Raw genomic sequence first — 27,652 nt, 5'->3', positions numbered from 1 at the left:
TAGTCGGGCGGCTTCAGGCTTCGGGCTTCAGGCACGGAACACAATTAACTTGTAAGATTGTCTGCGGAGGCTGCACTCGCTACCCCAACCCTCCTCATCCATCTACCCTCCCTCCGAAACAAAACATCAATAAAACCGACTCCGTAAAGCAATATCACCCCTACACGATTCGTACAAAGTGCACATTCGATCATCGCGTTTTAAGTTTTATGCGCCGCATTTATTTCGCGTAGGTATAACAGTCCAGTTACCCTTGATTGGTTGTCGTTCCTCTAATCCCGTTTTGATCCTTTCCACCCAAAACCTAGCCCTCCGTAGTTAACTATTGACATGCCGCGTACGTACCTGTTATGTTTATTCGAATGCATACGAACATGAATCTTTTAAAATGCTCACGTAATCTGTAAATAGAACCACCAGCGAGAGTGCTAACAACTACGGCCGATGTTGTTCGTCGACAAATATAATATAACTCGCGGGGCTGATATGATATCGTGGTGCATACGCGGCTAGACCTCGGTGACGAAGATCCTTGATAAAATAAAAAAAAAACAGATGAATGTTAGACGCCATAAAGATAAGACAGGTGAGGCGCTCGCCTGGGCCACGGCCACCGCTCACACGTGCCTTTGCTGCAACCACAAACGTAACCGTGAAAATATACGCCGCTATAATTGTAGCCGGAGCAAACAATGAACTCCGCATTGACTCTCTGATAGCGCGAACTATCCGGCCACAGCGGCTTTGATGTTACCACTAGGTACTACTAAAATGTTAATATTTTTAAATAACGTTTTAATTGTTGTTCTGCTTTGCAAACAAATTCTTAGTGTGTCATAAATAATTACAGTTTACTGAGAACTCGTTGCTTTGGTGCACGGCGACATAAATAGTCATTGAACACATTAACAAACGACATGACATATATTAGCAAATGGCATGACAACGCATGAATCTAACGTGTAGGCGGTTAGTAAAAATTCTATAAGCATTCGAACGACTAAGCTGTTCGGCCTCTAAAAGCCATTAGAGTAAGAGAGGCGACCGCGTTAGTCCGCGAAAGCTCCACCAAAAGGAGCAAAGAATCGAAAAGCGATACGAGCTAATCCCACTAATCGGTGAGCAATTGAAAAATAAAAATGTAGATTGTGGAATGATTCCATTTAGAGCCAAAACGATGCGACAAAATAATAAAAAAAAGGTGAGAGAGCGGAACGGAATGGGCCTGCCCTCGACGGCCGACGGCTAATATTGAAAGCAAATCCTCGACTAAATCCTTAAAGCGGCTGGATTGGAGCACCTGGGAACTGTGTTTGCGCGGCAGGCTGATAATCATTCGTCGGCTTACTGTATACTTTCCGCTCGGTGCCGTCGGTACGCCATTCACGTGAATCAATCGCTCCTAATTAGCCGCCTCGAAGTTTTCCCTTTACTTTGTCTTTGCTTACAAATTTACTCATAATTCCTCGCGTTAATGTGCCGTGTTTAATCTGTTACGCGTTTTAGGATTAAACTTTGACGGCCCTAACCACAAAAACTAAGACTGTCTTTCAAATACATTTTAGTTTAGACTTATGACATCACTTTTATAATTAAACTTTGTATTTACCTTATTGATATTACCTTTTTTATTTGTTACTTTAATTTAATTTTTCTACTTTATTCTCTTAACATTTTCAAATTTTACTTTTGTGGTAAGTACTGATTGACTGTCCAGTTAATAAAATACATTCAAGTTAAACAGAACTGGACGTAATATCTTTGCTATGTGCATTGAATGTATTCTTAATAAGTCGTCCGGCGAGGCTGTCGCTGTTGCCATGGCAACGCAACCTAACTACCTCCGCCAGCCGTCGCTCGTCGCTATAAAATAGCTTACGTTAACGTGAAATTTATTTCCATTTCAATTTAATGCACATCTTTCGCTGCAACTTTCCAAAGGCGGGCTTTGTCGTGTCGTGCATAGAATATTCTTATGTATGTATATACTGCGGACCGCTTTTGAATAACGTCGAGTTTTCGTATTTGTTTTTCTTACTAATATTATAAACGTGAATGTTTTGATGTATGTGTGTTAGTAGGTAACTCTAAAACTACTAAAGAAATTTGGATAAAATTTGGCACATTAGATACATTTCAGTCTGGAATAGCGCACAATTATTAGGTTTTTTTTAATTCAATTTAACTAAAATTGCAAATTAAAAAATATTTTATCAAACTCTTTAAAATTTAATCAAAATTAACTTATGATAAAAATAGTTAAGTGGAATTTAACCCATTCTGAATCTTAACTTAGCAATATGACATAGAATTAAAGATACAAAATATCATAGGACTCAGTATTTTGGATTGTAGGTACAGTTAGTACTTTGTTTTAGGCATAGCAAAAATAATTTTATTCAGCTTCAAATTATTTCATTCTCTTCTCTTTCTCTCTATCGTTATACCTATTATTGCTGTTTGTACCCCTTGCGCCTTGCCCTTTATAAAACAAGTAGTTAAAATTATGTATTATTAACTAAGCATTTTATTACGGAATGATGAAATTCAGTTTGGAAATAAGGTCTTGTTTTCTAAATAAATAAAAAAGGTATATTGTTATTACCATCAGATCTTTAAGGTCACTTTTGTATTATATTACAAGGTGGCAGACGAGAAAGCGGCTACCTAACTTCGCCGAAATAGCGAAGCGATCGTTGCCCCTAGACATCCACAATAGCTGATGCGTTGCCTACCTTTAATCGACGGGGAAGGGACGCACAGAGCGATACTTTTTCATCTATATCTTTAAATTTTATAAAAGAAAGTCGCTTTTCGTAACCTCCGATTCAAAATACGGTTTGCACCATCATGTAGGTTATGTATTCCGGATGTTTGGTATATACTGCATTGTATTTAAGGCTACTTAATACTATGATAAATAAACAGCGTATTTCTGAACCCCTTCCAATTTGCGTTTTTTGACTTACGCTGGCTAAACGGTTAGACCTACATAAATATTTTACTGGACGGGACGTGAGTGGAAGAGTACTACTGATATGACATAAAAGAGATCTGATGTAGGTATATCCCATGCCACACGGGCGAAACCCGGGCGGCGTGCTAGTTTTCGTATAAAGTTACTCTGATAAAGTTTTTGTTAATTAGAAAATCAAACTACTAAATAAGTTCATTGATATCTTTTATTATGACTAGAGGTTTCTGTTTTTAAATTACAAAACAATCAGTTTCACTTAATTACATTTACAAAATTAATCGTAAACAATCATCTTCGCATATATTTCGTTTGATATGTATAAAATGAAAACCTCGAATTCGTACAATCACTATAACAACAATTCGAATTTATTTATGTATTTATTTACATTTATTTATTAAAATTATTTTTACTTTAGGATTCGTTCATTGATGTCATAGGCACACGGAAATGGGTACTCTAGGTAAAAACTAAATGATATTCCTAATAATAAAAGTTATTTATAAATTACATTTATTTACATTTTCAACTGAATAAATATATTTTTTTATAAATTATGAGATCCTGATTACGTTAATCTCATTTGGAGGTTTAATGTTCCACATCTACTGGATCTTCGTTATATTAATTAATTAATAACAATTATTGCTCAATTCAGATAATATAAACTAAATATTGTTGTAATTAATTGATTTTTTTATTTTAATCAATGGAAGCAACAAATTTTGCATAATTCATTTCTATTTACATATGAATATAAAACTGTATTTTATAATAATTACGATAAGGAGAATTTTATTACATTTTATATAAATAATGAATATTCCAAAATCTATCAAAATTAAAGGCTTAATACCAAAATTTTATTTATTTTGAACCTCTTTTAAAGTACATATTTTCATACGTCGTGTCTAAGAAATGTTCTTCAGTGTTTACTATAATATATTTAGCATACTTATATAAATTAAATAAAAGTTAGACATATTTGAAATGCAATAAATTTGGAGTAAGGCGTTTGTTACTCCACTAAAAACTTGTATGAATTTTAACATATAAAGACAATTGATTTAAGTACATAAATAGTGGTATAGGAACTTTTATAATTTAAAAAAATATAAACATGTAAAAGGTGTGAATTATTGTATTTATTAAACATTGGTGGGTATAAAAAAATAACAATTGATTGTTTGCGTCCAAAACGAACTAAATACAAATAAATTATTTTAGGAAATTCAATGCATTTATATTTACAACAATCTATAACTTATTTAAATACAAACTATTCTAACATTTCTAAAACTAGATACATTTAAGCTTGTAAAAATTGCACACATCGCTTTGGTATACGTGACACTTAGAATATTAACACGTAGAAACACAATGCGCGCACGACAAAACGGAGTCACGTCACTCACCATTCTAGGCTAACAAATTGCAATCGTCCATTGATAGAACATTGTTAATAACAGCTAACAACATTGCCTTTGACCGTCCCATGTGTTACTATTCTAAGACGCTATAAATTACGTACATATTTACAATCGCAGGAATAATCTAAGTAATGTCGATCATTCAATGCGCGCGCGCAGTCCGTCAGTCGAACCAGTCCCAGAGGTGTCGGTATAGTCCGGCGGCGCGCGCGGGCGGCGACTAGGAAGTGCGCGCAAGCGGCGCCGGCGAGCGCGCCTGCTCGCGGCCGCGCGCCTCTTCTCAGAGCACGCGGTCGACGCCCACACCGGCCGCCGCGTACTGGCAGGCGGCCAGCGGCGCTGAGCCCGCGCGCGATACCGGCGATACGCCGCCGTATCCACCGCCGAAGCCCGATGAGTGCTGCTTCGCCTTCAGCCGCAGTGAGGCGATGGATGACGACATTGCGGGGCATGGCTCCGCTCGGTACATGTACGGGTTAGGCGCGCCCGTGTACGGGCAGGGCGCCACGCCGCCGCCTACCGACGCTGAGCCCCCCACGCCCATGCCGCCGCTCACGCCGCCCACGCCACCCATGGACGTCGCCGTGTTGAAGCAGTTCACGGAGCCCTGGTGGTGGCTAGCGGGCACCACCGACCCGAGCGGGTTCACCGGCCAAGGGAAGCTCTTCGTGCCCAGAGGACTCGGCACCTTCGCCGCCCAGTTGTTGTACGGGTATGAGGAGTAAAGCGCATCCGTGTCCGGGAAGGGTTGCATGAGGCCGTTGAACTGCGTGCTGAAACCGTTCTTGAAGTCCGCGGCCGCAGCTGCTGCCGCGTTCATGGCGTTTCTTTCGCGTTTCCGCCATTTTGCTCTCCGATTTTTAAACCATACCTGCAGCAAAAAAGAAGTTTTAACAACTAATTAAGATTTTCGACCGGAGAACTTTTAACTAGATTCAGGCCGTGGCCGACGCCGCGTGGGCGACCATTAACTTTGCTCATTACGAAGTTGATAGAGCGACGGGGAGCCTCGGGTTATTCGGGCCACGTAGTGATATCGAAAGCAACGCGACTGGCATGGCCGGGTCACCGACGATCCTTCTAATTGCGACCGCGGAATGAAGATAAATGAGCGGCGCGATCGGAAGGGAGGAGCTCGGTTCAGCTGACAAATGAGCCCCGACGAGGCTGTGGTTGTTTAGGTCCGTGCGTAGAGGCTATTGCGAGTGATGAGCGGTGATAAGGCGACTGATGTACGGCGGCTGTCAATCACGTGGATCGATAGTCGACGACACCTCGCGATAAATCGCGCCATCAACGCGTGCTATAAATTCCACGCCGGCGATATTCGTCTCACTCAGCGTGGCGGGTTCAGCCGCCCGAAACGGTAAATAATACCCTCTTCGCTCGGTTAAGTGAACATAAACGCTCGTTTCCACCCCATATAGAATCGTTTGTTTTACGAAACATAAATTTCACAAATATACGTAAGCGCAAGCTCGTCGTAAGTATGCACAAACGCTTTACTAAATTCGTTAGAATCTTATAGTTCATTCACATTTTGGGTGCCCTTTAAAATTTATAAGTAAACGAGGTCGACATTGTTGTTTGTTGATGAAACAATTTCAACTAATGGACTTAAGCAAATCGGAAAGATAATCGCGAATAAACAAAGCGCAAATACATAAAGCTAAAAGATAGATATCCTCGGTTCCAAATCAAGAATAATACACTACGAAACATACTAAACAATGTATAGGTCAGATAATTAAAACATAAACACAAAAGACTTTAAATGTGCGATAAAAAGCTCAAAGCATACGGTTGATCCATTGTAACCGCTAACAAACGGGTGAAAATAGCTCCACAGAAGTGTTGGGGCGTTCAATAATGACAACAGAATGATATTTATTTAGGTGCACATATGTGGAAATAATTTCCATTATTTGAATAGCGGGGGCGCCGCGGTCGGAGACGGGGCCGCGCGATATTGCGACGCGGGGCTAATCCTTTAAATATATTATTGCAGGACGGACGCCGCCCGCGCCCTCCTGCCGCCTGCCTCCTGCCCGGAATCTCCGTCCTCCTGCCACGGGTCTCCTGCCGTTCGCTGAGGGATGTCGCCAATTTTTAATGTTGCAAGATCGATACTAATGTTTGTCGAGAATTGTTTTCATTTCATTTGCAACTTGTATGGGATTAAAGAGATTTTAATCCCCGCTATAATATTTATTATAAAGGCTCATTTAATATATCGACTTGAGTAAAACTTCATACTATGAAATTATAAATAAACAAACGCTAAAAGAAATGAATCGCAACTTTAATCGTAGGTCAGCTTCAAAGGCCATACTATACTCGTATTCGTTAATTATCTCTGTCATTCTATTGTCGCCTTCATTTACACCATTAAATAATATTTTTATAAATCATCGTTTGTTAAATGATGGATATATAAATGATGAACTAAACATTTTGAATATTAATACTAAGAACAATAATAATCTATCTTGCATCGTGACCCTAAAGGATTCGCTTCCTCCATTATTATACAAAACCGTTTTGTCGCTTTGTCCACATAATATTCTGTGTAATGAACGCGGTAGCCGCCCTATGCGAATAATAAAGCTATTTTACGGTCAGCGGGACCGCAGACCCGATAAATTGCCTTAAATTTAAATTAAACTAGAATCACAGTTTTATTAGAGTCATCAATCAAACGTTACGGAACGGTCTCAGTTTGGGCAAAGCATAATAGCCTTAGTTTCGTGGCGGCGTGGGCTTAAAGCCCGGTAATTTGATTTATTCTTAACTACCCGATAGATGCACGTGGTGTGATGAAACGGTTTCTGGATCATCAGCTACGAAAAATCAAGTTTGACACGTAGTGTAAATAACATTGTGAAATATAAGGTCTTTGGGCAACTGTTTAGAGTACTTTTTGTATTAAGAATAATGTGTGTTAAATTTCATTCTGTTATAATTTTCAATTTTTTCCTAATAAACAAAATGTTTACCACGATTAAGTTTCATTTCATCGCAAATTTCGAGAGTTATTCAGGCATTGAATAACTCTAAAAAATTGTTTGTAACAAGTGGTATTTACATAATATTTATGTGTTATATATATGTTATTATAATTAAGTTATATCAAAAATAATCATTTTTTGGGTGTTTCGTCGACGTCATCATAAGTACTCATGTTTTGCAAATGAATGGGATTAAAAGTGTAATTTATGTTTTGGCACTACTTTGATTTGGATCGTAAAAATAAGATATCAAGTAGTAGTGACTGGCTCTGTTAGGGTGGATTTATTAAATGCACCCCGCGGCGGCGGCACAGGGTTGCTGCAATGAGATCAACCAACATTTTGGACAAACTCTCCTATACGTGGGAACAATGAGTACGTTAAAATATTATTAAGATACACATTGCTGTCTAATTAAATATTGAGGTTTACTAGAATTACCCTTTAACATATATTTTTTTTCTTAATCATTAGAAAATTTCTTCAAAGAAAAGTATTCAAAATTAAAAAAAATGGTAGCACGAAAACATAATCGTTATATATTATTGTTCATATAGAATACACAGAAACATTTAAAATCATAATATACAAATCTTCAAGAGAAATTATAGTGTTTAATTATGTTAAAAATATCTAGATTTGTTGACATGATGTCTTAAGCACGCAAAATAAGCACCAAGCATTCTCATAGAGGGGATAAAAATTATTTTAGAATTCAATAGAAATGAGAATTTATATTTACACATGTAATTTGTTGCCAGAAGATCTATTTTGTAATCTTTCAATGCTTAAATGATGAATGTCTGTTTTTAATAAATATATGATTGCAGCCTTTTATGGGTAAAATGGTATAGATAGCTTTGTTATAGTTTCTTATTTATATTGAATTCGAATATACATATCATATTGTAAATAAATACTAACAAGAAATGAGTTACAACTTTACATTATAATCGTTCATTAAAAAAATTGACCTTATGCTATAAAAACAAGTTCGGAATTCACAATGTTGAAATAGCATATCTCTGGTTAATAAATTCGAATTATATACGATTACGAAATCTTCGAACCATTCACTCGATTACAGATAGTTCATTGAAATAAATTAGCATCCAAAGCCTTGCGAAATCCGTCCGGTCAAAACACGAGGCGTTTGGCCTATCAAAACACAAGTAGGATATCTTCAACCACTAGTCCTAGGCTTATAAGCCGGAGAGATTGATCGGCTTATTCCAATTATCAATTCTAAAACAGGGGCTTAAGGTTATAAATCGATTGTAGTAAATATTTCGCAGAATTTCGAAGTGTGCAAAATACATACATAAATAAATTCAATAGCTTGTTAATACAATATCATTTGTTTTAGCTGTGGAAACGCACACTTTAAGAGATTACTGACGGGTGCCGTTTGGACGTTGGCCAGTGGAAACACGACATTATGTGGTTTAATTGTCTCGTAATACTTTTGTTTTCTTTTGGAATATGGGAATGTGTATTTATATTTATGAATCTGTTTTTAAAACATGTATTAATTCAAGCTGTAAGCGTTTAGTATCTCTATTTACGCGTTTGGGCGACCTCCTTTCATTCCTGTTTCCTTTTACATTTTTCTATTAAATTGCGTTTATATAATATATTATGTTGATGCATATATGTAAAAAGTCAGGCAGGCATATTTCAAGTTAAACGTTAAAAGCAATAAAAACAAAAGAAAATAGTAGCAAGCTTATACATCACTCAACGTATATTCGTATGAAATCCGATAAGGCGATTCCTGTAAAAGCTTCGATTAAAATCCAACGAGAGTATAGACTAGCGCCGTGATGGAAACAACGTAAAGCGTGCTAAACTGTTTGCACACGGGGCAGGCGACACGCGCCACTAAAAGCGTAGCAAAAACCCGTAGTCTCGTAGCCCATGTAGCCTGCCGTAGCATCCAGTAGCCGCTACGCTAAATAAATAATGCTACGTGACGAGAGTACGTCGTCGTACAACAGGCGTACAGATTTTAGGGTGCAAATAGTTGTTCTAAACGGTATTACATCTAGTATATTACTACTATTATACAGGTATGTAATCAAAATGTAAACACCTCGAATAACACTTGGCAAAATAACACAATTATTAGGGCCAAAATTTCGATGAATTTAATCACCTTCGATATTTCTGGCAGATAAAATTGTGATAAGGAGCAATTTAATGTGGTACTCAATACAACACGGTACAGAAAATTATTTAAAAATACTGCATGAATTTGAAGCAAAATTTCAAGTCTATTTAATTCATAGTTAAATACAGGTCTTAGACATTCAATGTTATATATTCTACATTAGAGGAGCTTATTCCTTTACATTGTAAGACAACTGTCTAGAGTGTTAACGAACGCTGGAGTTACATTTAACTACGATATTAAATCTGTTCATTTGTCAAATTAGTTTAACGTGCGATCTTGTTAGTCGATTTTTATCAATACTTGTTTTCTATTCAAATTGACCGTTGTAAATAAATATCTCAGATGACAAGGCAACAAACATTCCAACCGGATCAAAGTAATAACCTACAAATTAAATCCTTTTAAAATCTCATCAATATAGTTGACAGCAAAAATTCTAACCTCGAAATATTCTTGTAAGAATAACAAATATGTCGTCTATGAAAACAAACTTTGTGGACGCGTGGCTAATTTCACGTCGTGCAGTTGGATATTCGATTCGGACGGAATGAAATGTGTCAAGAGTTGTTTCACGGACGATTGGCGGCGTTCGCTCCCTGTGTCTTCAGAAAACGATAATAGTAATCCCTTACTGGGAAAAACGTGTTAATGAAGATTTGTTTTTTTTTTGTTTATGTAATAAATAATTTTAACACAAATAAGAAAATAAAAATCATTTTCGGTTTTCTTTCGGAGTTTCGATGTTAACTTTGTGTTTGCATAGATTTTTCAATGATTGTATTGGACAATAAAACCTAGTAGAACGAAAATAAATTAAATGTATTAAAAAGATATGTTTTAACTGCGAAATATGTGATATGAAATTACAATTCGCGCAAAGAGTAAAGAAAACATTCAGATTAACATATCATATTTTAAGAGCCAATAAGCAGGCAATGACCCTAATGAGTGGGCAACAAAAATAATGTCGGGATATTTATTGGTGCGCATGCGCACAGATTTATCGTACGGCGGGCTTGGGCGCAGGAACACTCGCTAATCCCTTGTCATTAGGGTTGCCGATTTTTCGTTACTAAATTAATATTAAGCGTAAAGAAAAAAAAATCGAAACTTTTTTTATTGCATTACTGTAGGTATGCTACAGTTTCATAATTGTGATTTTCTTTACTTCAAAATAGCAAATTATTAGCATCGCGTTACATAGTCCAAATATACGTGCATAGAGAGAATTGACTAAATTTTAAATTCGCTTAAAAGGACATTTAACATATACACACAGGTTAAAGTTCTTACCTAATATGTGTAGAAAATTGGCAGCAATTATTGTCCTAGCTTAATATAGATGTAATATACGGTAAGAATGAAATTACCATATATTGATATTATGTGTGATTAAAACATTTGTGACAACCCTGTCGTACGAAAGACAACGTTATTAAGAACACACGGGGCCAATTCAGTGCCGTTTGTACGCGTCAGAATTAATGTTTAACACTTGAAGCGCCTCTCGCGAGACGAAAAGAAAGTATCGATTTAGATATCGATTACAAATAAAAGAAAGTGCAGATTACAGATAAAATAAACTATTATTCAAAGGTTAAGACATTATAGAAGAAAATTCATCATATAGGAAATTATTAATTCCTTATTGTTAATTTCATCTTTCATTGGCAAGTTGCGGTGCAAATGTTATTTAAAGTCTGAAGCTTACATTTTCATGATATATTGTCGTTACGAACAGATTTTCAAGTCTTAATCTTGTAAATAAAATTCAACAATAGTCCCGTACGTAAAATAAATAAGATTAAAAAGTATTCTCAAAATAATTCCAACATTTTGTAAGTTCTTAAAACAGTAACCGCATTAACCTATCCCAAGAATCAGCTCAGTTAACACGTATCAAAGATTATCGCGGACAATCGACATACCGAAGAAACCGAAAGACATCCGAAGCATGCCGCACTCTGTAAATAGTTGCAGGGCTCTACCAGACCGCAGAATCTAACGCGGGCCTTCGGAAACTATTGACAGTGAGTGTGGATACGATCACACTTAAGCCGGGGATTATGAAGAGACCGAAATAGACGGTTGAAATCCTCGCGGATTAAGGGATCCCGTGTTCCGTCCGACGGCGCGGCACAAAAATATACGAAGGCGCGCGCCGGATGCGACGATCTGGTGCAACGTATAAGACCCGATATACTGTAAACCACTTCGACGAAGTAAACTTTCCAATATAAGTTAATAATTACAATAATAATACTGCACAAGTACTTAATACCACACCATCGCCAACGAAACCAAGGACATCGTAGTCATAGTTTATTTTTAATTTTTTGACTTTAGAATGCAATTGAAAAGAAGATAACATCCCTTTTATAATCCCATTAACGCCAAAGAATTCCTGTTTTTAGGATGCAAACTTAATGCAAGTAATGCTATAAATATTGCATGTAAGAAAATACAATCAATCAGTGTTCTTACGAATGCACTTGTACTAATAATTTAGTGTTCTTGCATAGTTTAATAAGCCACATCCTTTACGCTCCAGTTAATTATCGATCCTTTATCAAGCAATAATTACTTATCAGTTTCCGAATGACAACGTTCGCGATAATGAATCTGTCACTAAAACTTCCATATTGTGCACGTGATAAGCTGTAGCTGTAGGTAATAATGTATTTAAAAGTATTTTTATGATTGGGTATTTCAGTAGCAATCATGGATCAATTTTCGGGTATTCACCTAACGTCATTTTCAAGTCAAATGAAGAAAATGTCAATTATAATTTAACGAATTGACAATGCCGCTTTCTTACTTCTTAGATTTGCAATTAAGCCTCAAAATTGATCGGCTAGTACATAATGCAACAGTTCAATGCATTATATCGCACACGATATAACTAAGTTCTAATCGGTCATCTAATCTGTGAGCCTAGCACGAATATTTAAGACAATGGCCTTCGTATAATCATCTTCAATTATGTTAAAATTAGTATGAGATTTTTGTTATACTTTACTGCACAAATTTTAATATAAATTTTATCGATGACGATGCGATGGCAACTGTCACAAATATTCGTGCTAGGCCCACTGTAGTAAAGATCTCAAAAAAGGTTAAAAATAATTATTACTTACTCTAACTCTCGCTTCAGTAAGGTTGGTCCACATGGCGATTTCCTCTCGCGTTGACATGTCGGGGTATCGGTTCCTCGCAAACGTCGCCTCCAACTCTTGTAACTGTTGGCTGGTGAAATGCGTCCTCTGCCGTCGTTGTCGCTTGTTCTTCTTGTCGCCTTTGTCGTCCATCGACGGTTCGTCCGGCCCAACACCGGGCGTCGTTGATTCGGTCTTTATCGTCGGCTCTGATGTTAATTGTCGATTACCTGAGAAATTTCAAATGAGATTAATATCATTTGTAATGTCGGCTTCGATGTTTGCGATGATTTCAGTTTCGAATAAATAGCGGCAATTAAACAAAAATAAAATGAGCATAAATTGTAGAGCGTCTCACGAAACTTGGAGTACAGATAAAAAATATTGAATCATGGCGGCCGGTAGCGCAAGCTAATGCGCGGGATTAAGGCGCAGGCGCACCTAATACTTTTACGACACCGCTGTAAATAAGTTATTCTCGATGAGCGGCACACTACTATAACATTATTTATGTCACAGATAGTAAATTCTTTTTTTTTGATGGTTATTTTTGTGCAATGATGTGATAAAACGGTTGATCTGTGAATCTTTTTATAACAATAGTAAATCGAATATGTTTACTGTTTGTTAACGTTTTCAATTTACTATTGTGTACTGTAATCATAAAATAGTCTTTTTATTGAATATAGTTGAAGGTTGACAGCAATATGCCAATATTTCTTTGTAGATATAATTAATATTATGTATGCGATATATTTGAGTTAAAAGATTACAAACATGCATAAAACCCATGACAATTAAAATACCATAAGATATGTCATAATAAACTATTATAATATTGAAGTTAGGTTATGTTAGTATCATAGTACGGTACTACAGAGAAATTTCAGCCACGACGAAGCGCAAAGGACAGGTGATACGAAGCTGTTATTTCATTAATTCGTTACTGATAAGACGCGGGTACTTAATCAAGCAGTGTGTATTGAGTTCAGATAGAATCCCTGTGTTAATGAACTGACTTTAGTTTTAATTGTGTCAATACTTACGGAAATATATGAAGTGATTTACTAGCTTGCGGTATTAATAAACTTACCTACAGAAAATATAAAACGTAAATTTTTATGGCACCCTCTTATCACAAATAAGCTACAAAGAGATTCAAATATATGTATTTATTAAGATGTTCTTACCTAAAACTAAGGTAATAAAAAATAAGCATATTCTGATTCAAATAAAATAGTTGATAGCTAACATTTCCACCTAAAACCTTTAATGCCTTTATAATCAAAGTTAGCAATCACAACAAAGGGATCACAATAGTAGCTGAAAGTTAAATCCGTATTATGTATTATTAAATAAAGTTAATACAAATATGTTCATAGGTATTTTGTTGATAAAAATTATCTACTATGTTTTATCATCGATTTCGAATTAGTGTGCGCCTTATGTATTATATTTAAAATTACTGTTAACACTTTTATTGAGGGTATTGATATAAAGTTATTAAGATAATAATTTTAATATAATTTTTTACATTTGTAACCTTGAATGAAAATGATAAAACAATTTTTTTATGGACTTACACTGTCTTATTTAGATATAGTGTTAGTTTTATAGTTATGTATGATGCAAGTATGTGTATGAATTTCTTTTATATTTTTGATATTGCCACTAAATCAGCGGTTCCGTCATTTGTTCGAAATATGATTTAATGGATTAGTTAGGCAAATAATAATCTGTAATTAAGATTAATTTTGGTTGTCATTAATAAGATTTAAAATGTCATGTTAAAAAAACGTTTTTTTTTAATATAATTTTTACCTAATAGTTTGATGTCCTCAAACAATTTTAGAGATAAATACCTACGAAAAAAAAAACAATAATATGAACTAGTCCGTCACATGGTAACAGTAATATTTGGTCATGTGAGGATTAGTGTATCACCACATTGGACTATATTAAAACCATCAATCTGTACCACGGGCCCAGTCATCGGCGTGTAATGAAGAGGGCAGGATTAAGGCGCGCGGGGGTCGGAGAGCGCGGGGCCGCTACCGCGGGCATTCTCTGCCGATACCGCGATAACGTCCGATAGCCGCTATCGGCGATAAGCTTTGTGCCTTCGCCGCCCCATCCATCAAGCAGCAACCTTTGCGTTTGGCCGACGCGACAAACTTGTAGGTAAATAACGCAGTTAACATGTGTTACGATATCGGTACACGGTGCCACTTCAACACCCAACACTCCATTTTGATAATGCCGCTACAACGTTTCCTTTAATGTTGCCAGTTATGTAAGTTACTTATATAATGATCTTTATCAACAAAAGTGTACTCAGATCGTAAACACGATGGAGCTACGACATATTTAAATTATAATTTAACTGTAATGAAATGTCCCTTGATACAAGTAATCACGATCGAATGCGATCGCGTTACCTCTATTTTCGATAGTCCTTTGACCTTTTTTCGCTTTTATACACCTTTATATGGCTAATTAGATAATATAAATTATATATTTATTACTAGCTGTCGCCCGCGACTCCGTCCGCGCGCAGTTAAAAAATAGGGGGGGGGGGGGTTATGAAAAATAGATGTTAGCCGATTCTCAGACCTACTGAATATGCTCACAAAATTTCATGAGAATCGGCCAAGCCGTTTCGGAGGAGTACGGGAACGAAAACTGTGACACGAGAATTTTATATATTAGATTTAAAAGTCATTTGTGAAGATTTAGAAAAAAATGAGATAAAAAATCAATTATGTTCCGAAGTCTATTGAAAAGTTTTCCGAATGAATAGTTATAATAAAGCATAAAAAGCGCTCGAGTCCGCAGTCCACAGTCCGCATACATCACTGGAGCGCTGTTTGTGAAAGCATTAGATCAACAAGCGGGCTATTTGCTATCAGATTCACCGACGCTTTACTCAGTTTGCATTCAGCTTTAAGTTTGTCACTCTGTGTGGTCCATTTTACCGATTCTTATGAAATTGCATCTTTTACCGAACGTACATTTCATATTTAAGTTATCAGGGTTTAGAGTCACGTTATAAAAACAATCAAAGAATATGTATACATATACATAACATTTATATGTTTAACACGAAACCGAAGCATCACATCAAGATATTATTAGTTTCTTTAAATATAAAACAAATACATATTATGACAACATGAATAAACTAAAGAGGTTGATTTTTTTTTATAAGAGAAGGGGGCAAACGAGCGGCGCGAACACCGAAGTGATCATCGACGCCCATGGACATCCGCAACACTAGGGGAATTGCAGATGCGTTGCCGGCCTTTAAGAAAGATATACGCTTGCTTCTTGAAGGACCCTAAGTCGTACTGGTTTGGAAATACCGCCGAGGACAGACCATTCCACAACGCGGCCGTGCGTTGCAAGAAATTTCGCGAGAACCGCACTGTTGTGGAATGCCAGCCGTCCAGATGGTATGGATGGTGCCTGGCGGTCTGTCGGGTCGTCCGATGATTTTCTTTATCTTTCATATTTATAAGAAACGATCTTGTTCGTTACATGGATAGCTAGTCGCTGCTTTAAGCTGAAACAGCGACATTCGCGGATTCGCAAACCAGAGTTTAACGTATGAAAGTATCAAAATATTTGTATGAATGCATAAGAGTGTTGAAGGATTAGAAATATAAAGGTTTACTGACTGTCATCGGTGTGCTTGCGGTCTCTGCGCTGGCGCGGCGGTGCGTACAGTGATGACTGATCGACGCCGGAGCCCCCTGATGCGAGAGAGGAGTGACCACTGTCGCGGAACTCTCCCGTCTCCGCCCATACTGCAACAAAATATAACAATCAATAACACGATGGTCAGAATTAGTTGGATGACGGCAGCATGCAAGAAACTACTTAGATTTAATGTAGAATAGGCTAAAGATTTATTATGGGTGCAACCAAAAACGAAATGCAAAAGTAAATAAGAAGATGAAACATACTCAAAAAAAAATGGACTGGAAAGTACAGATTCAATTGAAGACGGAAGTGTATCGCTTATTTAATCTGTCCCATATAAAGCCGACCATATCTCTTCGTTTAATTAGTGCGAAACAAGAACAGCCTCGCTATTTATTGCAGAATATTTCACTAAATTAATAAAGTAACTCCTACTCTTTTATTTTGATCCGTACTTCCTCTACCTATAAATTGCCGCCTGTGGAGTACAACCAGAAAAGGCCACTGCACCTAAAGTTGTAAAGGAAGCGTAAATTCAATTAAAATTGCTAATAGCAGTATAATTAAACAAGTAAATCTTGACAAAGTAATGTGTTCGCTGAGCAACGATGACGCCCCGTCGCTTACTCGGTAATTAAGTGTCCCCGAACACTTGTTAACAAATTAGTCACCAGAGACGCGCAGTGTGCGCTTGTCCTTATTTTTAGCTGCCACATGAGGCGCGAATACTAATCGACATGTATTCTCAATTAATTATACTTTATTACTGAAATTAATTTTGAAAGTTATTATTGAACACTCGGGTATTTTTTATGATTATTCCCAATGAGTTCAGAACTTGTTTTGTACTTGTAGTAGACAAGGATTTTTTTAAAGCAAATAATAGACAAGACATTAATCCATTTCATATATTTCTCAAAATACATTTCTGTTATATGAAGCCTCTTTGGCCTACAAAAAAGCTTTAGCGTGAACCGTTGTTATAAAATGATACGATCATTATTGTTTTCTACCTATTTCTTAATACAACATATATTGTGTCGTCATTTCGAATTGTTGATGTAATATTCACCACAATGGATTTTAGAATTATTTTGTCCCATTGTCGTAATTTTAAATGATGTTTTTTAATGTTTTATTGGATGTCTATAGTATATATTGCTCTCTGACTGCCAATAATCCCGTTGTTTTGGAAAAAGTCACGCATCATGACAATTGATGCTGACAATTCTACAGATAATTACAAAATAAAAAAGACCGGGAGAAAAAATAACGGAAGCGAAATAACTATTTACATTTTTTTGTGTTTTGTTTCAACAAAGCATTTTTCTTCTGAAAACTTTGGCTGAATGTGGCAGTATTTGATGAATTAATTTTTTTGCTTTTATTAGAATGTCTTAGGTATTCTAAATATTTACGGTACGATAAATGTCTTAATATTATTTCAACAACTCAATAGTACAAATTTTAATAACCTTAATTAAAAAAACGACTGACTGAGGCTCTGTTAGAGGTTTTTACATTTTTTGTGCCGATGGAATATAACCTATGACACTTTGGTGAACAAGACAAATCGGAGGATACCTCACTCGTCAAAATTAGTTCAGTCGTTGAGACTCTATGCCGTCACAATGGACATGCATATAAACCCACTTTCTTATTTTGACGAAAATAGGTACACTTATTTCAGTATTCAGCATGCAAAAGTTATCTCTAGTGTTTTAACATTGTCACAAAGCACACATAACTATCGCAGTTGACATACAGTTGGCAAAAAGTTGTCGGTAAAAACGAATACTTATGTTAAACATAAAACGAACGATGTAATAGCCCTTAAATCGAACTAAACGCAGTCAAATTTTAGTTTTTATGTTCAATAATCTAAAAAAATTACACATTGAAATAAGCAATGCGAAAAAATTTAGTATTAAAGGTGAGTATGAGTATTGAATAAGAACGCATATATGTCAGGGCTTTATCTCATCATAAGAGCAAACGTCGGCTCGGGACGTACAAACGTAATGCAAACGACACACGTTCAAATACATTTAATGTTTGCAGGTTTGATAACAAGCGATAAGCGAACGCTCATTGTTTTATTGGGGGGCTGTAAAGCGCCATCTCAGCAACTTTACAACGGACACTCACACATAAAAGTGCTAACGGCATCGCACTGATTGGTATTGTCGTAAAGTTTCTTTTTATTGTTTGTTGTGACGAGTTAATATTCCGAATGCCTTTCTGAATACGTAAAGATTGATAATCAGAGGACATGCAGAATTTCAAATTCCTAGAAAATTGAGTAAAGTAGCGTAAAGTCTATGAAGACTGAAATATCTGCCATTTTTAGACAGGCCCAAAATTAGTTTCAAAATCAAGCTTTATAGTATAGTAGAATCTGTATAGTATATGTCCGTCTATATTGTCCAACCGCTAGATTACACAGCAAAGTTTTGTTACCATATAAAATTCTTAATAACAAAGTCGAATATAATGACTTTGTTTAAAGTGACTCATTTTTAATAAATTGTGGTCGGTTACATTGACATTATATTGACCGACACTTTCGGCAATGTTCGGCTATCGCAGAATAGGTATTGAAGCCTGCAGAATTGTTATCACGATTTACGATAAAAATATTAAAAATGATAATTGATGCCGTTGTCTCCTTTACACAATGCTTGTTTTCTTTTGTCTTTTTCTTATATTGTTATTAGACAAGCAAATCAAGCATTACTGATTTCCTTAGTAAAAAAATATAAATCTATGTTATGTAAATTTTCAGTTATTACTATCATTAATAAAACTAGTACCTTCATAACTTTATGTCGCGACTGTACAGCTGTCACAGCAATCGTATCAACGTCATTACGTGACGGTTCATAACTTTTACAACACGACATTAAACTGTTTTATTTTTATAACAACACACTTCGTCGATGTAAAAACAACAATTGGTGACAATATCTTTTCTTATTAATGTTTTCAACATGCCATAGAATAAGTGTAAAACTTCACAGTAAATAACTTAGATGGTTTGCAAAACGATGATATTTAAAAAAAACTATTTCTTTTACTTCTGAATTATTATAACGTAGCGAGCATAAGAATAATTTTATGTAAGAATATCGTATCGTAAACAGATTTATAACCAAACGTTTAAAAACAAGATCAAAAAATTTAAATTCTGTATTCTGTTTTTAAGCGATATATTTATAGATTATGCAATAAAATCAATTCTACTAATCGATTCTAGAAGCTTAAATTAGCAAACAATTGATGTATAAGTAAAGCTGTAATCTAATATCAATTCCGAATAAAATTTAAGGAACGCAGTTAACAACAGTTATGCAGTATGTGCAGGCGTGAAGCTGTAAATAACCTAGGTTAAAAAATTTGTATGTAGAACATAAACAGAAAATATTGTATTTACACGAGCGACAGATAGTCGCGCCGGTGTAAACAGTGATAAGTCCATACAATTTACGACCGAGACCCTGGCACCGTGTGGAATTAGGCCTTTATTTTTAAACGCAACGCCAAAATGTATGCCTATACGGAAGTACTATTATTGAATTTTATTAAAAAAATTATATTAACAACTAGAGAATTAAAAAACAAAAAAAAACTATCTCAAACAAAATGCGCTCAAAAGTAACTTAAAAAAAACAATTTCAAACAAAATGCACTCAAAAGTAACGTAAAAAAACAATTTCAAACAAAATTCACTCAAAAGTAACATAAAAAACAATTTCAAACAAAATGCATTCAAAAGTACCATAAAAAACAATCTCAAACTAAATACACTAAAAAGAAACAAAATAATGTCATGAAAACTTCTTTCTTTCTTTCTTCTCTCTTTCAAAAACCCTCTAAACTCTAAAGAAAGTTCTCTTCTTTCTTGTAACATGTCTATATTGTATAATTATTGTTATTTCGCAGTCGGTGTCGGCCGAAGTAAATAGGTGACATTTTATATTTGAGATGTATTAGACATACTTACGTTTATGTCCCTACTTAGGCCGAAACCGACTCCAAAATAACAATAATTATACAATATAGACATGTTACAAGAAAGAAGAGAACTTTCTTTAGAGTTTAGAGGGTTTTTGAAAGAGAGAAGAAAGAAAGAAAGAAGTTTTCATGACATTATTTTGTTTCTTTTTAGTGTATTTAGTTTGAGATTGTTTTTTATGGTACTTTTGAATGCATTTTGTTTGAAATTGTTTTTTATGTTACTTTTGAGTGAATTTTGTTTGAAATTGTTTTTTTACGTTACTTTTGAGTGCATTTTGTTTGAAATTGTTTTTTTTAAGTTACTTTTGAGCGCATTTTGTTTGAGATAGTTTTTTTTTGTTTTGAAGTCGGCTATTTTTTTTTTCTTAAAATGTTTGTTTTATTTCTCAATTTTTAGTGAATTTGAAGTTTAATTACAAATTTCCTTAATACGTATAAGGACATAAATAAGACAAATAAAGAAAAGGACTTTCCTATTTAATATGTGTGTACTTCAATTCAAAAACTAATTTAGAATACACCAGATAACCACTTATCCTTTAAACAATGAAATAATTATCAAAATCGGTATACAAATTGAAAATTAACGAACTAATACATCGTAGCGTGCCTTTAATTTTGTCCAGCCACGCGACGCACTAGCATTTTTCGAATGCGCGTAGTTTTTAATAATTTAATATCTTCCAAACTATTGATCAGAATTACATAGTTTAAAGGCTAATGTAATCTGTATTTAATACTCTAGCCATCAAACATATTTATTTGGATAAGGATTCATATCGAATATAATATAATAGCGTCGTAAGCTTACGACGCTGTTTTTCGTGTGCATTTTAATCGAAGTTTGTTCATAATAACATGGTTTTTGTGAGACATCCATAGATGATAGATATATGCCACCTGAGACTTTTATTTAGCAAATTTAAGGATCTATAATTACTCGATACATCATTTTAATGTAGGTCATATAGTTTGACCTACGTAAGCCCAGAAAGCAAATTTGTGCTATTCATTGTAACGCGATGTAGCATTTTTCGTTTCCGCGTAATTTTATTCTTACGATATCTCCTAAACTATTAGACAGAATGATATAGTTTCAATTGCAAATATAATCTACATTAAATTCTCTTGATAATGAACATATTTATTTACATAAGGGTTAATACTGAACTTGAATAATAGCGTCGGAAATAGGGCATGAATTTAATTAATGTTTCTAAAGAAAAAAATGGTTATTGTGAGAAAACTATAAAAGATAGATATATGCTATCGCGGACTTTTATTTAGCACATTTAAAGAGCTACAATTCGCCATACATCATTTTTATGTAGGTCCTATAGTTTAGCCTACGTAAGCGCTGAAAGCAAAAATGTCCCTAATTTCCGCAACAAATTTTGAAGCTATATTCAAAATCTACTAGTCTTCTAGTTATTTAAAAAAAAAAACAAAAAAATGGGACCCACCTGCAAGCACTTCCTTTCGGTTAAAATAATTTTTATCAAAATCGGAACACCAGGGGCCGAGTTTCGCGGTAACACACATAAAAAAAAAAAAAAAAAAAAAAATACAGTCGAATTGATAACCTCCTTCTTTTTGAAGTCGGCTAAAAAATAAGAGTCGTCTTTATATGATCGAATGACAATTCTCATTTTTTTTATTATTCAAGCAATTGAAGATAATATAAGAAATCATGATTAATAGACATGCATAAATTCCCGCGCAAAAATATCAGTCAACCAACGGTCAATAAGAAAAGAGCTTTTTCTAGTTTGGATCCCGGATAAAAAATTGAATTTAAGCTATATTTTTATTGAACATAAAGTTTAATATTTATTAGATATTTTATAGAATAATTTTTACATAGATAAGATTTCCTTTATAATAAGAAATTCTTCTAAGCCATACCATACACAGTTATCTTATAATAGTAATTCCGAAGCAAAAAAATCGTGACTGGCGAAGAATTGTAAGTTATTAAATTATAGTATTTTCATTTAAAGCACATGTTCTGCAGAATATATTGAAGGATATCTAAACGTAGACAGCAAAGGGAGTTTAAGCTCTACATTCTCATAGATTCTATCCAGTTATTTTGTTTAATTTTAATAAATGTATTAAATCGGATAATAAAAAGCTGTTCATCGCAATTTGAATTATAATAAAAAAAAATTGGATCTCAATAAAGTAAAACAAACGTATGATAATTTAAGATTCAAAAAACAAAGGAATCTAAAAGATGTAACATTTTTTACAACTAATCAGACCTCCCAAAATAACACTTGACCTGTACAAAGAAATCCACATAATGAAATGTGATCCTTAATCTTAAACAAGGGACCACCTCGAACCGAATCTACGCCTGTTTAATAACATAATCCTGATAACGGAAGCTTGTCCAAGAGCTCGTTTCCTGCTACAAAATGTTTGCTGACACGCTATCTGAACAATGTTGGTGCTGTCTATCCAGATCCGGTGTATCCGGAGTGGACTGTTCTAATCCAATCTTGGTGAAGGCTTGGATTAAGAATTGTCACCGCTTTTAAAACATTACGGACAGGTTATTAATATTTTCTTGTTGCAGGTTTATCAATAACATTAACATACAGTAAGAAAAATGTATTCGTAAAACAGTTTCTGTCAATCATCGTTCATCCACGTAGAATATTTGAAAAAAAGAACTCAAGTTGTATTGGAATTGTATAGAGGTTAATATGTAGGCAATACCTTTACTTGAACATGCGTTACATACACGTGACACTGTGAGCAATGCTAGTGAGCATTGAATAATTTTAACTGCATTTTTTTTATGTGAGACACAAAGCCTCGCTTAAATAATTACAACGTGTTATCTGACTTTTGAACAAAGTCACATGGTATGCTATAAACAGAAACGAATACGTTTTTGTAGTTTTATATACAAAGGCCTTGATAATTTATAATTATTGTTTTAGTAATTCGTATTTACTCACATTTACCTTTGGATCCCCCCGCAAGATACGCTTAGGAATGCATCACTGTTGAAGTAAGTTATTTGTTTAGAGGTTGAGGCCATTATAGATATTAAAACAACGGATTATGTCGAAACTATACCTTTTCTAGCTAGAAACGGATAGAGATCAGCTGTTGTCGTAAAATATAATATATGAACGTCATGCAAAACTTTTCTTGAGTTCTATTATTAAGATTCTAAAGCGACATAAACGGTAATTTTAAATATTGATGACATAAACGCCGCAACAGAGCTGTGCGGTAGTTGCGTAGCCCGCTTGCGCCCAATCGCCGAGCGATCCGAGAATTATCACTCAAATTAATGGCGTGTAAGTTATAAATGGCCGACGGATTAGGAGCGATCCATTTTATTCCTATTTTACCTACCGTAAAGAGCCTTCATTGAAAACGTACACAAATTCACGGGAGCATCCGTTAATTTTCCCTGTGGCTCTCTCTTTCACGCCTATAGAACAACGTTATTTCGATTTCACTCTAACGACCCTTTTCTCTAGCGCTATTCATCATCATTTCGCGGTTTGTTGATTTCCTATTCACTCTTTAACCATCGTTTCATGCCTCTTTGTAATAAAACAAACATATAATAAATCTTCTATTTTAAAATGCATTAAAAATGTAAGCTGCAAAACTTCATGCAATATTTAAAGAAAATTTGTCTTCTTGTAGACTAATCGTGTAACTTTCTGTATAAAAAAGTAAATAGCATCATTTCAGAGTCCCGAGACGTCCTCAATTAGTATTCCAAATAGCCGCCGACATATCGTACACATAAATGTAAAGAGTGGACCGCTCGGGAAGCACGAACCGCGCATAACTTTTCAGTTCTCAAACAACATCTTCTTAAGTTGAATCTTATGGCTTTTGAAATAAGTGTCAATGTTGCTCGCATAAGAAGCGGGACTTCGCCTCAGACGCGGTTGCTATATCACCCATGCAATAACCGTCTTACGGCTCTCGCGAGTAGGTTCAAAATGATTGAGTCTCGGAGGGCCCGCGTGGAGTGCGGGACTTTGGGGCTTATGGTAATTGTAATAAAGCGGAGTACAGCAGTTATGGGACGTGAGAGGTTCTAGACCAAATCCCAAGTAAGCTGTAACTTCCTTTTGGATTTTCGGAAGCCATTTATCAGTCTGATGTGGGCGTCTGGAAATTTTTCATGTTTCGTTATTGTTGCGAGCGACGTGACATACGCGCCCCGCAATCCGCTTGCTTGTATATTGTACACGTACACATCAACCTTTCAAGGTCGTCGCTCTTCATACTTTATGTTTTGTTGGTATTGCAATCTACTTACTGAGTTACTTTTTCCTTCTTTAAGGTTGTACAACATTCAATCTTTTAAGACGATTAGCATTACAATGCGCACCAATCTTTAGTTGTTAACTTCTCAAAGTGACAAAACCCATAAGTCATGGTTATTAGTAGAACATTATAGAACTTAATTAAAATGAACCTTTAAAAGAACCTACGATGGCAATAGTAAGTTGAAACACTCGTCTAGTTTCACATAGTCATATATTTATGTGAATAGCTGAACTTGGTAGTTACGCTAGAAACTAACCGAAAATTAAATAAAACATTTATAATCCTATAAACACAATAATTCAATTTATCACAACGTTTAGAGTACACACTGCTAATATTTTTTTGTATCTATGTAGATAAATTAGTGATTGTACGAGTATAAGTAGCGACTATCGAGCGGAGTACCGAGGGGCGGGCTAGTGCTTCCCAAGGCGCTCGTTACACCCAAAATAAATCAAATGCAACCCTTCAACCACAAGCAAATTACCGACCACCTGAGACTTGTAAAAACACCCATAAAATTATTAGGATTCTGTGTGCTTTTTTACAGGAATGTGATTTAGTAAAATAAATATAATATTAAAATTACGAAAGTTATATATTTCCTAATTCCTAGAGATGAATAGATATTTAATACATATTTTGCCTTCCTTATTTATAAGTCTAACTCAATAAATAAATAAAAAAACTTATTAGTAGCAACACCAAATAATCTGAAAAGGTTTTTCTTGAATTACATCTTAGACATCTTGGACTTGTTATCTCGATCGCAATGTCTCTATTACTGTAATATAAAAGGTAAAAACAAAAGCTAACGAGACATTCTAAATATACTTTGTAACATTTTAGTAGCGATACAAGAAAATGAAACGAGGGAAGGAAAATTGGCCACCAAAAGAACATTCCCTCGCGCCGGTCGAGGGTGAAAGTGTTCAGAAGGCAATCACAGCTCCCATATGGACACAAATTACTTTTCCTATTCGCTCCGCAGATCCACTGCGGTGACAAGTGGGATGGGGTGCCGCGATTTCGCCATGCGGTCATCTTATTATGACGAGGTATCATAAACAAACAAGGGTTTTTTTTTTTAATTTGTTTTATGATGGCAAATTTTTGAACTTAATAACAATACATCATTTGTTTTTATTTCTCTTATGAATAGAACATAAAACTGAAGATTAGGTTTTGGAACTTCCTTAACTGTGAGGCCTGGATGTTGTATAAAAGAAGATACTTAAAAATGTTATACTTTTTCGTAAACATTTGAGGTCTTAATAAGTTTAAAAAAATCTGTTTACTTTGCCGATATACAAAAGAGATCCTAACCATCTTGCCGTAATTACGAAAATTAGCAAACGAAATACAGAATAAAATATTTTTGTTTGTAATTCTAACATTAAATTCAATACGTTTAAACATTTTCAAAGCACAGATACAAAAAAGAGCACCAAAATTTCGACATATGTCGTTCCGTTTCGCGCAGGGGATTAGGAGCGCGTAAACGACACTGCTGTGTACATTTTTCAATTTGCATAAATATTAGTGGGAGCAGTAATGTCATAAATATATTAGCGGTAACACAGATTTTATGGCTATTACAAAATATCACCCACTATTCGACGCGAGGGTGGCGAAAACACATTATGGTGCCTGCCTTAATATTCTCTCCCTTGTTTTTCTTATATTATTTTATGAGACGTATGGTAGAAATAATATTTTGATGATAATTAACTACTTTATAAATGGATAGTATTGATACTTTGTCTTGGCTTAAAACAATATGCTATCTAAAAGAATATAACCACGCGTTTGATTCGTTCTTACAATGAAAGAAAACATCGTGAGTAAACCAACATAACTGCGAAGAAATTCAAAGATATATGTTAAGTTATCTAATACACATGAGGCCAGTGTGGTCGACTAATGCCTAATCATTCCTAATTTAGTGTTCTAGCCCATTGGGCGTATATAGGCTGACAAGAATAGGTAAACTTTTGAAATAATGTAAAGTCATAATATTACAATTACGATGAGTCCCTACACCGCACGCCTCGCGCGCTGTCATCCGCCATTGTTGTCAGACTGCGTCATATATCACGTGACACGTCAACGTTTTATACAAACGCCCTGTCAGTGCTTAGAATATTAGATTCGAACCCGCCGCCGATATTAATGTTCCCGAGCTGGATAATAAATTTAATGTTATACTATCCCACGCATAACGGGCGCGCTGCTATATACCTCTTTAGTACGTGTAACGAAAACTTTGAAAACATTTTTAAAAATAATACACCAAAGTGTATATTAAGTAGATCCAAAGAAAAGGCAGAAAAGGCTTATCTTAAGTTTACGTAGAGCTAATAATGACAATGACCTAAATACTACGGTCAAAGTGTAAAAACTCAGTGAGTAAAATTCTCAGAAACCTATCAGAAAATATCATACACCAAACGTGTAAACAATTTACTAGCGTTTGTTATCCTAGTGTGTTTAGGTGATGTTCAAGTCACTGAACGTGTAATTTACATAGTTAGTTTACTGATTAACTGACTGATTAAACTTATAAAAATGTCAACAATCATTACTAATTACCTAACACCGGTAACAGACAATCAATTAATTAGATGCCAATAAAACTACTATTAAATTTAATAATAAAGTTAAATAACCCCTAAAAGTAAATATTATGAATGTTTTCAGATTTCTCACAACGGTCCACACAGAAAGACATAAATAAGCTACACATTGTTTAATAGTTGTTACTATAAAACCAATATTGTATTACCGAGTACAATCGTTGTTTATATTTACGGTTGCTCGCACAATAGTCTGTCCGCGATCGGGGGCCTATTCTGTCATATTTGTTCTATATATCT

At 35.0% G+C, this 27,652-nt stretch overlaps 1 protein-coding gene across 1 annotated transcript in view; it reads right to left on the bottom strand.

Annotated features, from left to right (window-relative positions):
- Positions 1 to 4,672: 4,672 nt before the first annotated feature.
- LOC106719542 (pituitary homeobox homolog Ptx1) overlaps positions 4,673 to 27,652 on the bottom strand; it is a 36,633-nt gene continuing 13,653 nt past the window's right edge. The window contains exons 3-5 of the mRNA XM_014513902.2: positions 16,421 to 16,549; positions 12,726 to 12,973; positions 4,673 to 5,278 (exon numbers count right to left, since the gene is read on the bottom strand). Of these exons, the coding sequence (XP_014369388.1) occupies positions 4,688 to 5,278; positions 12,726 to 12,973; positions 16,421 to 16,549 (968 nt within the window). The 3' untranslated portion in view covers positions 4,673 to 4,687. The remainder of the gene's footprint in view (positions 5,279 to 12,725; positions 12,974 to 16,420; positions 16,550 to 27,652) is intronic.

This window comes from Papilio machaon, chromosome 7, assembly GCF_912999745.1.
Source record: "Papilio machaon chromosome 7, ilPapMach1.1, whole genome shotgun sequence".
Lineage (NCBI taxonomy): Eukaryota > Metazoa > Arthropoda > Insecta > Lepidoptera > Papilionidae > Papilio > Papilio machaon.
The sequence above is the reverse complement of the archived record's forward strand: the minus strand, read 5'-3'. Positions and strand labels throughout refer to the sequence as shown.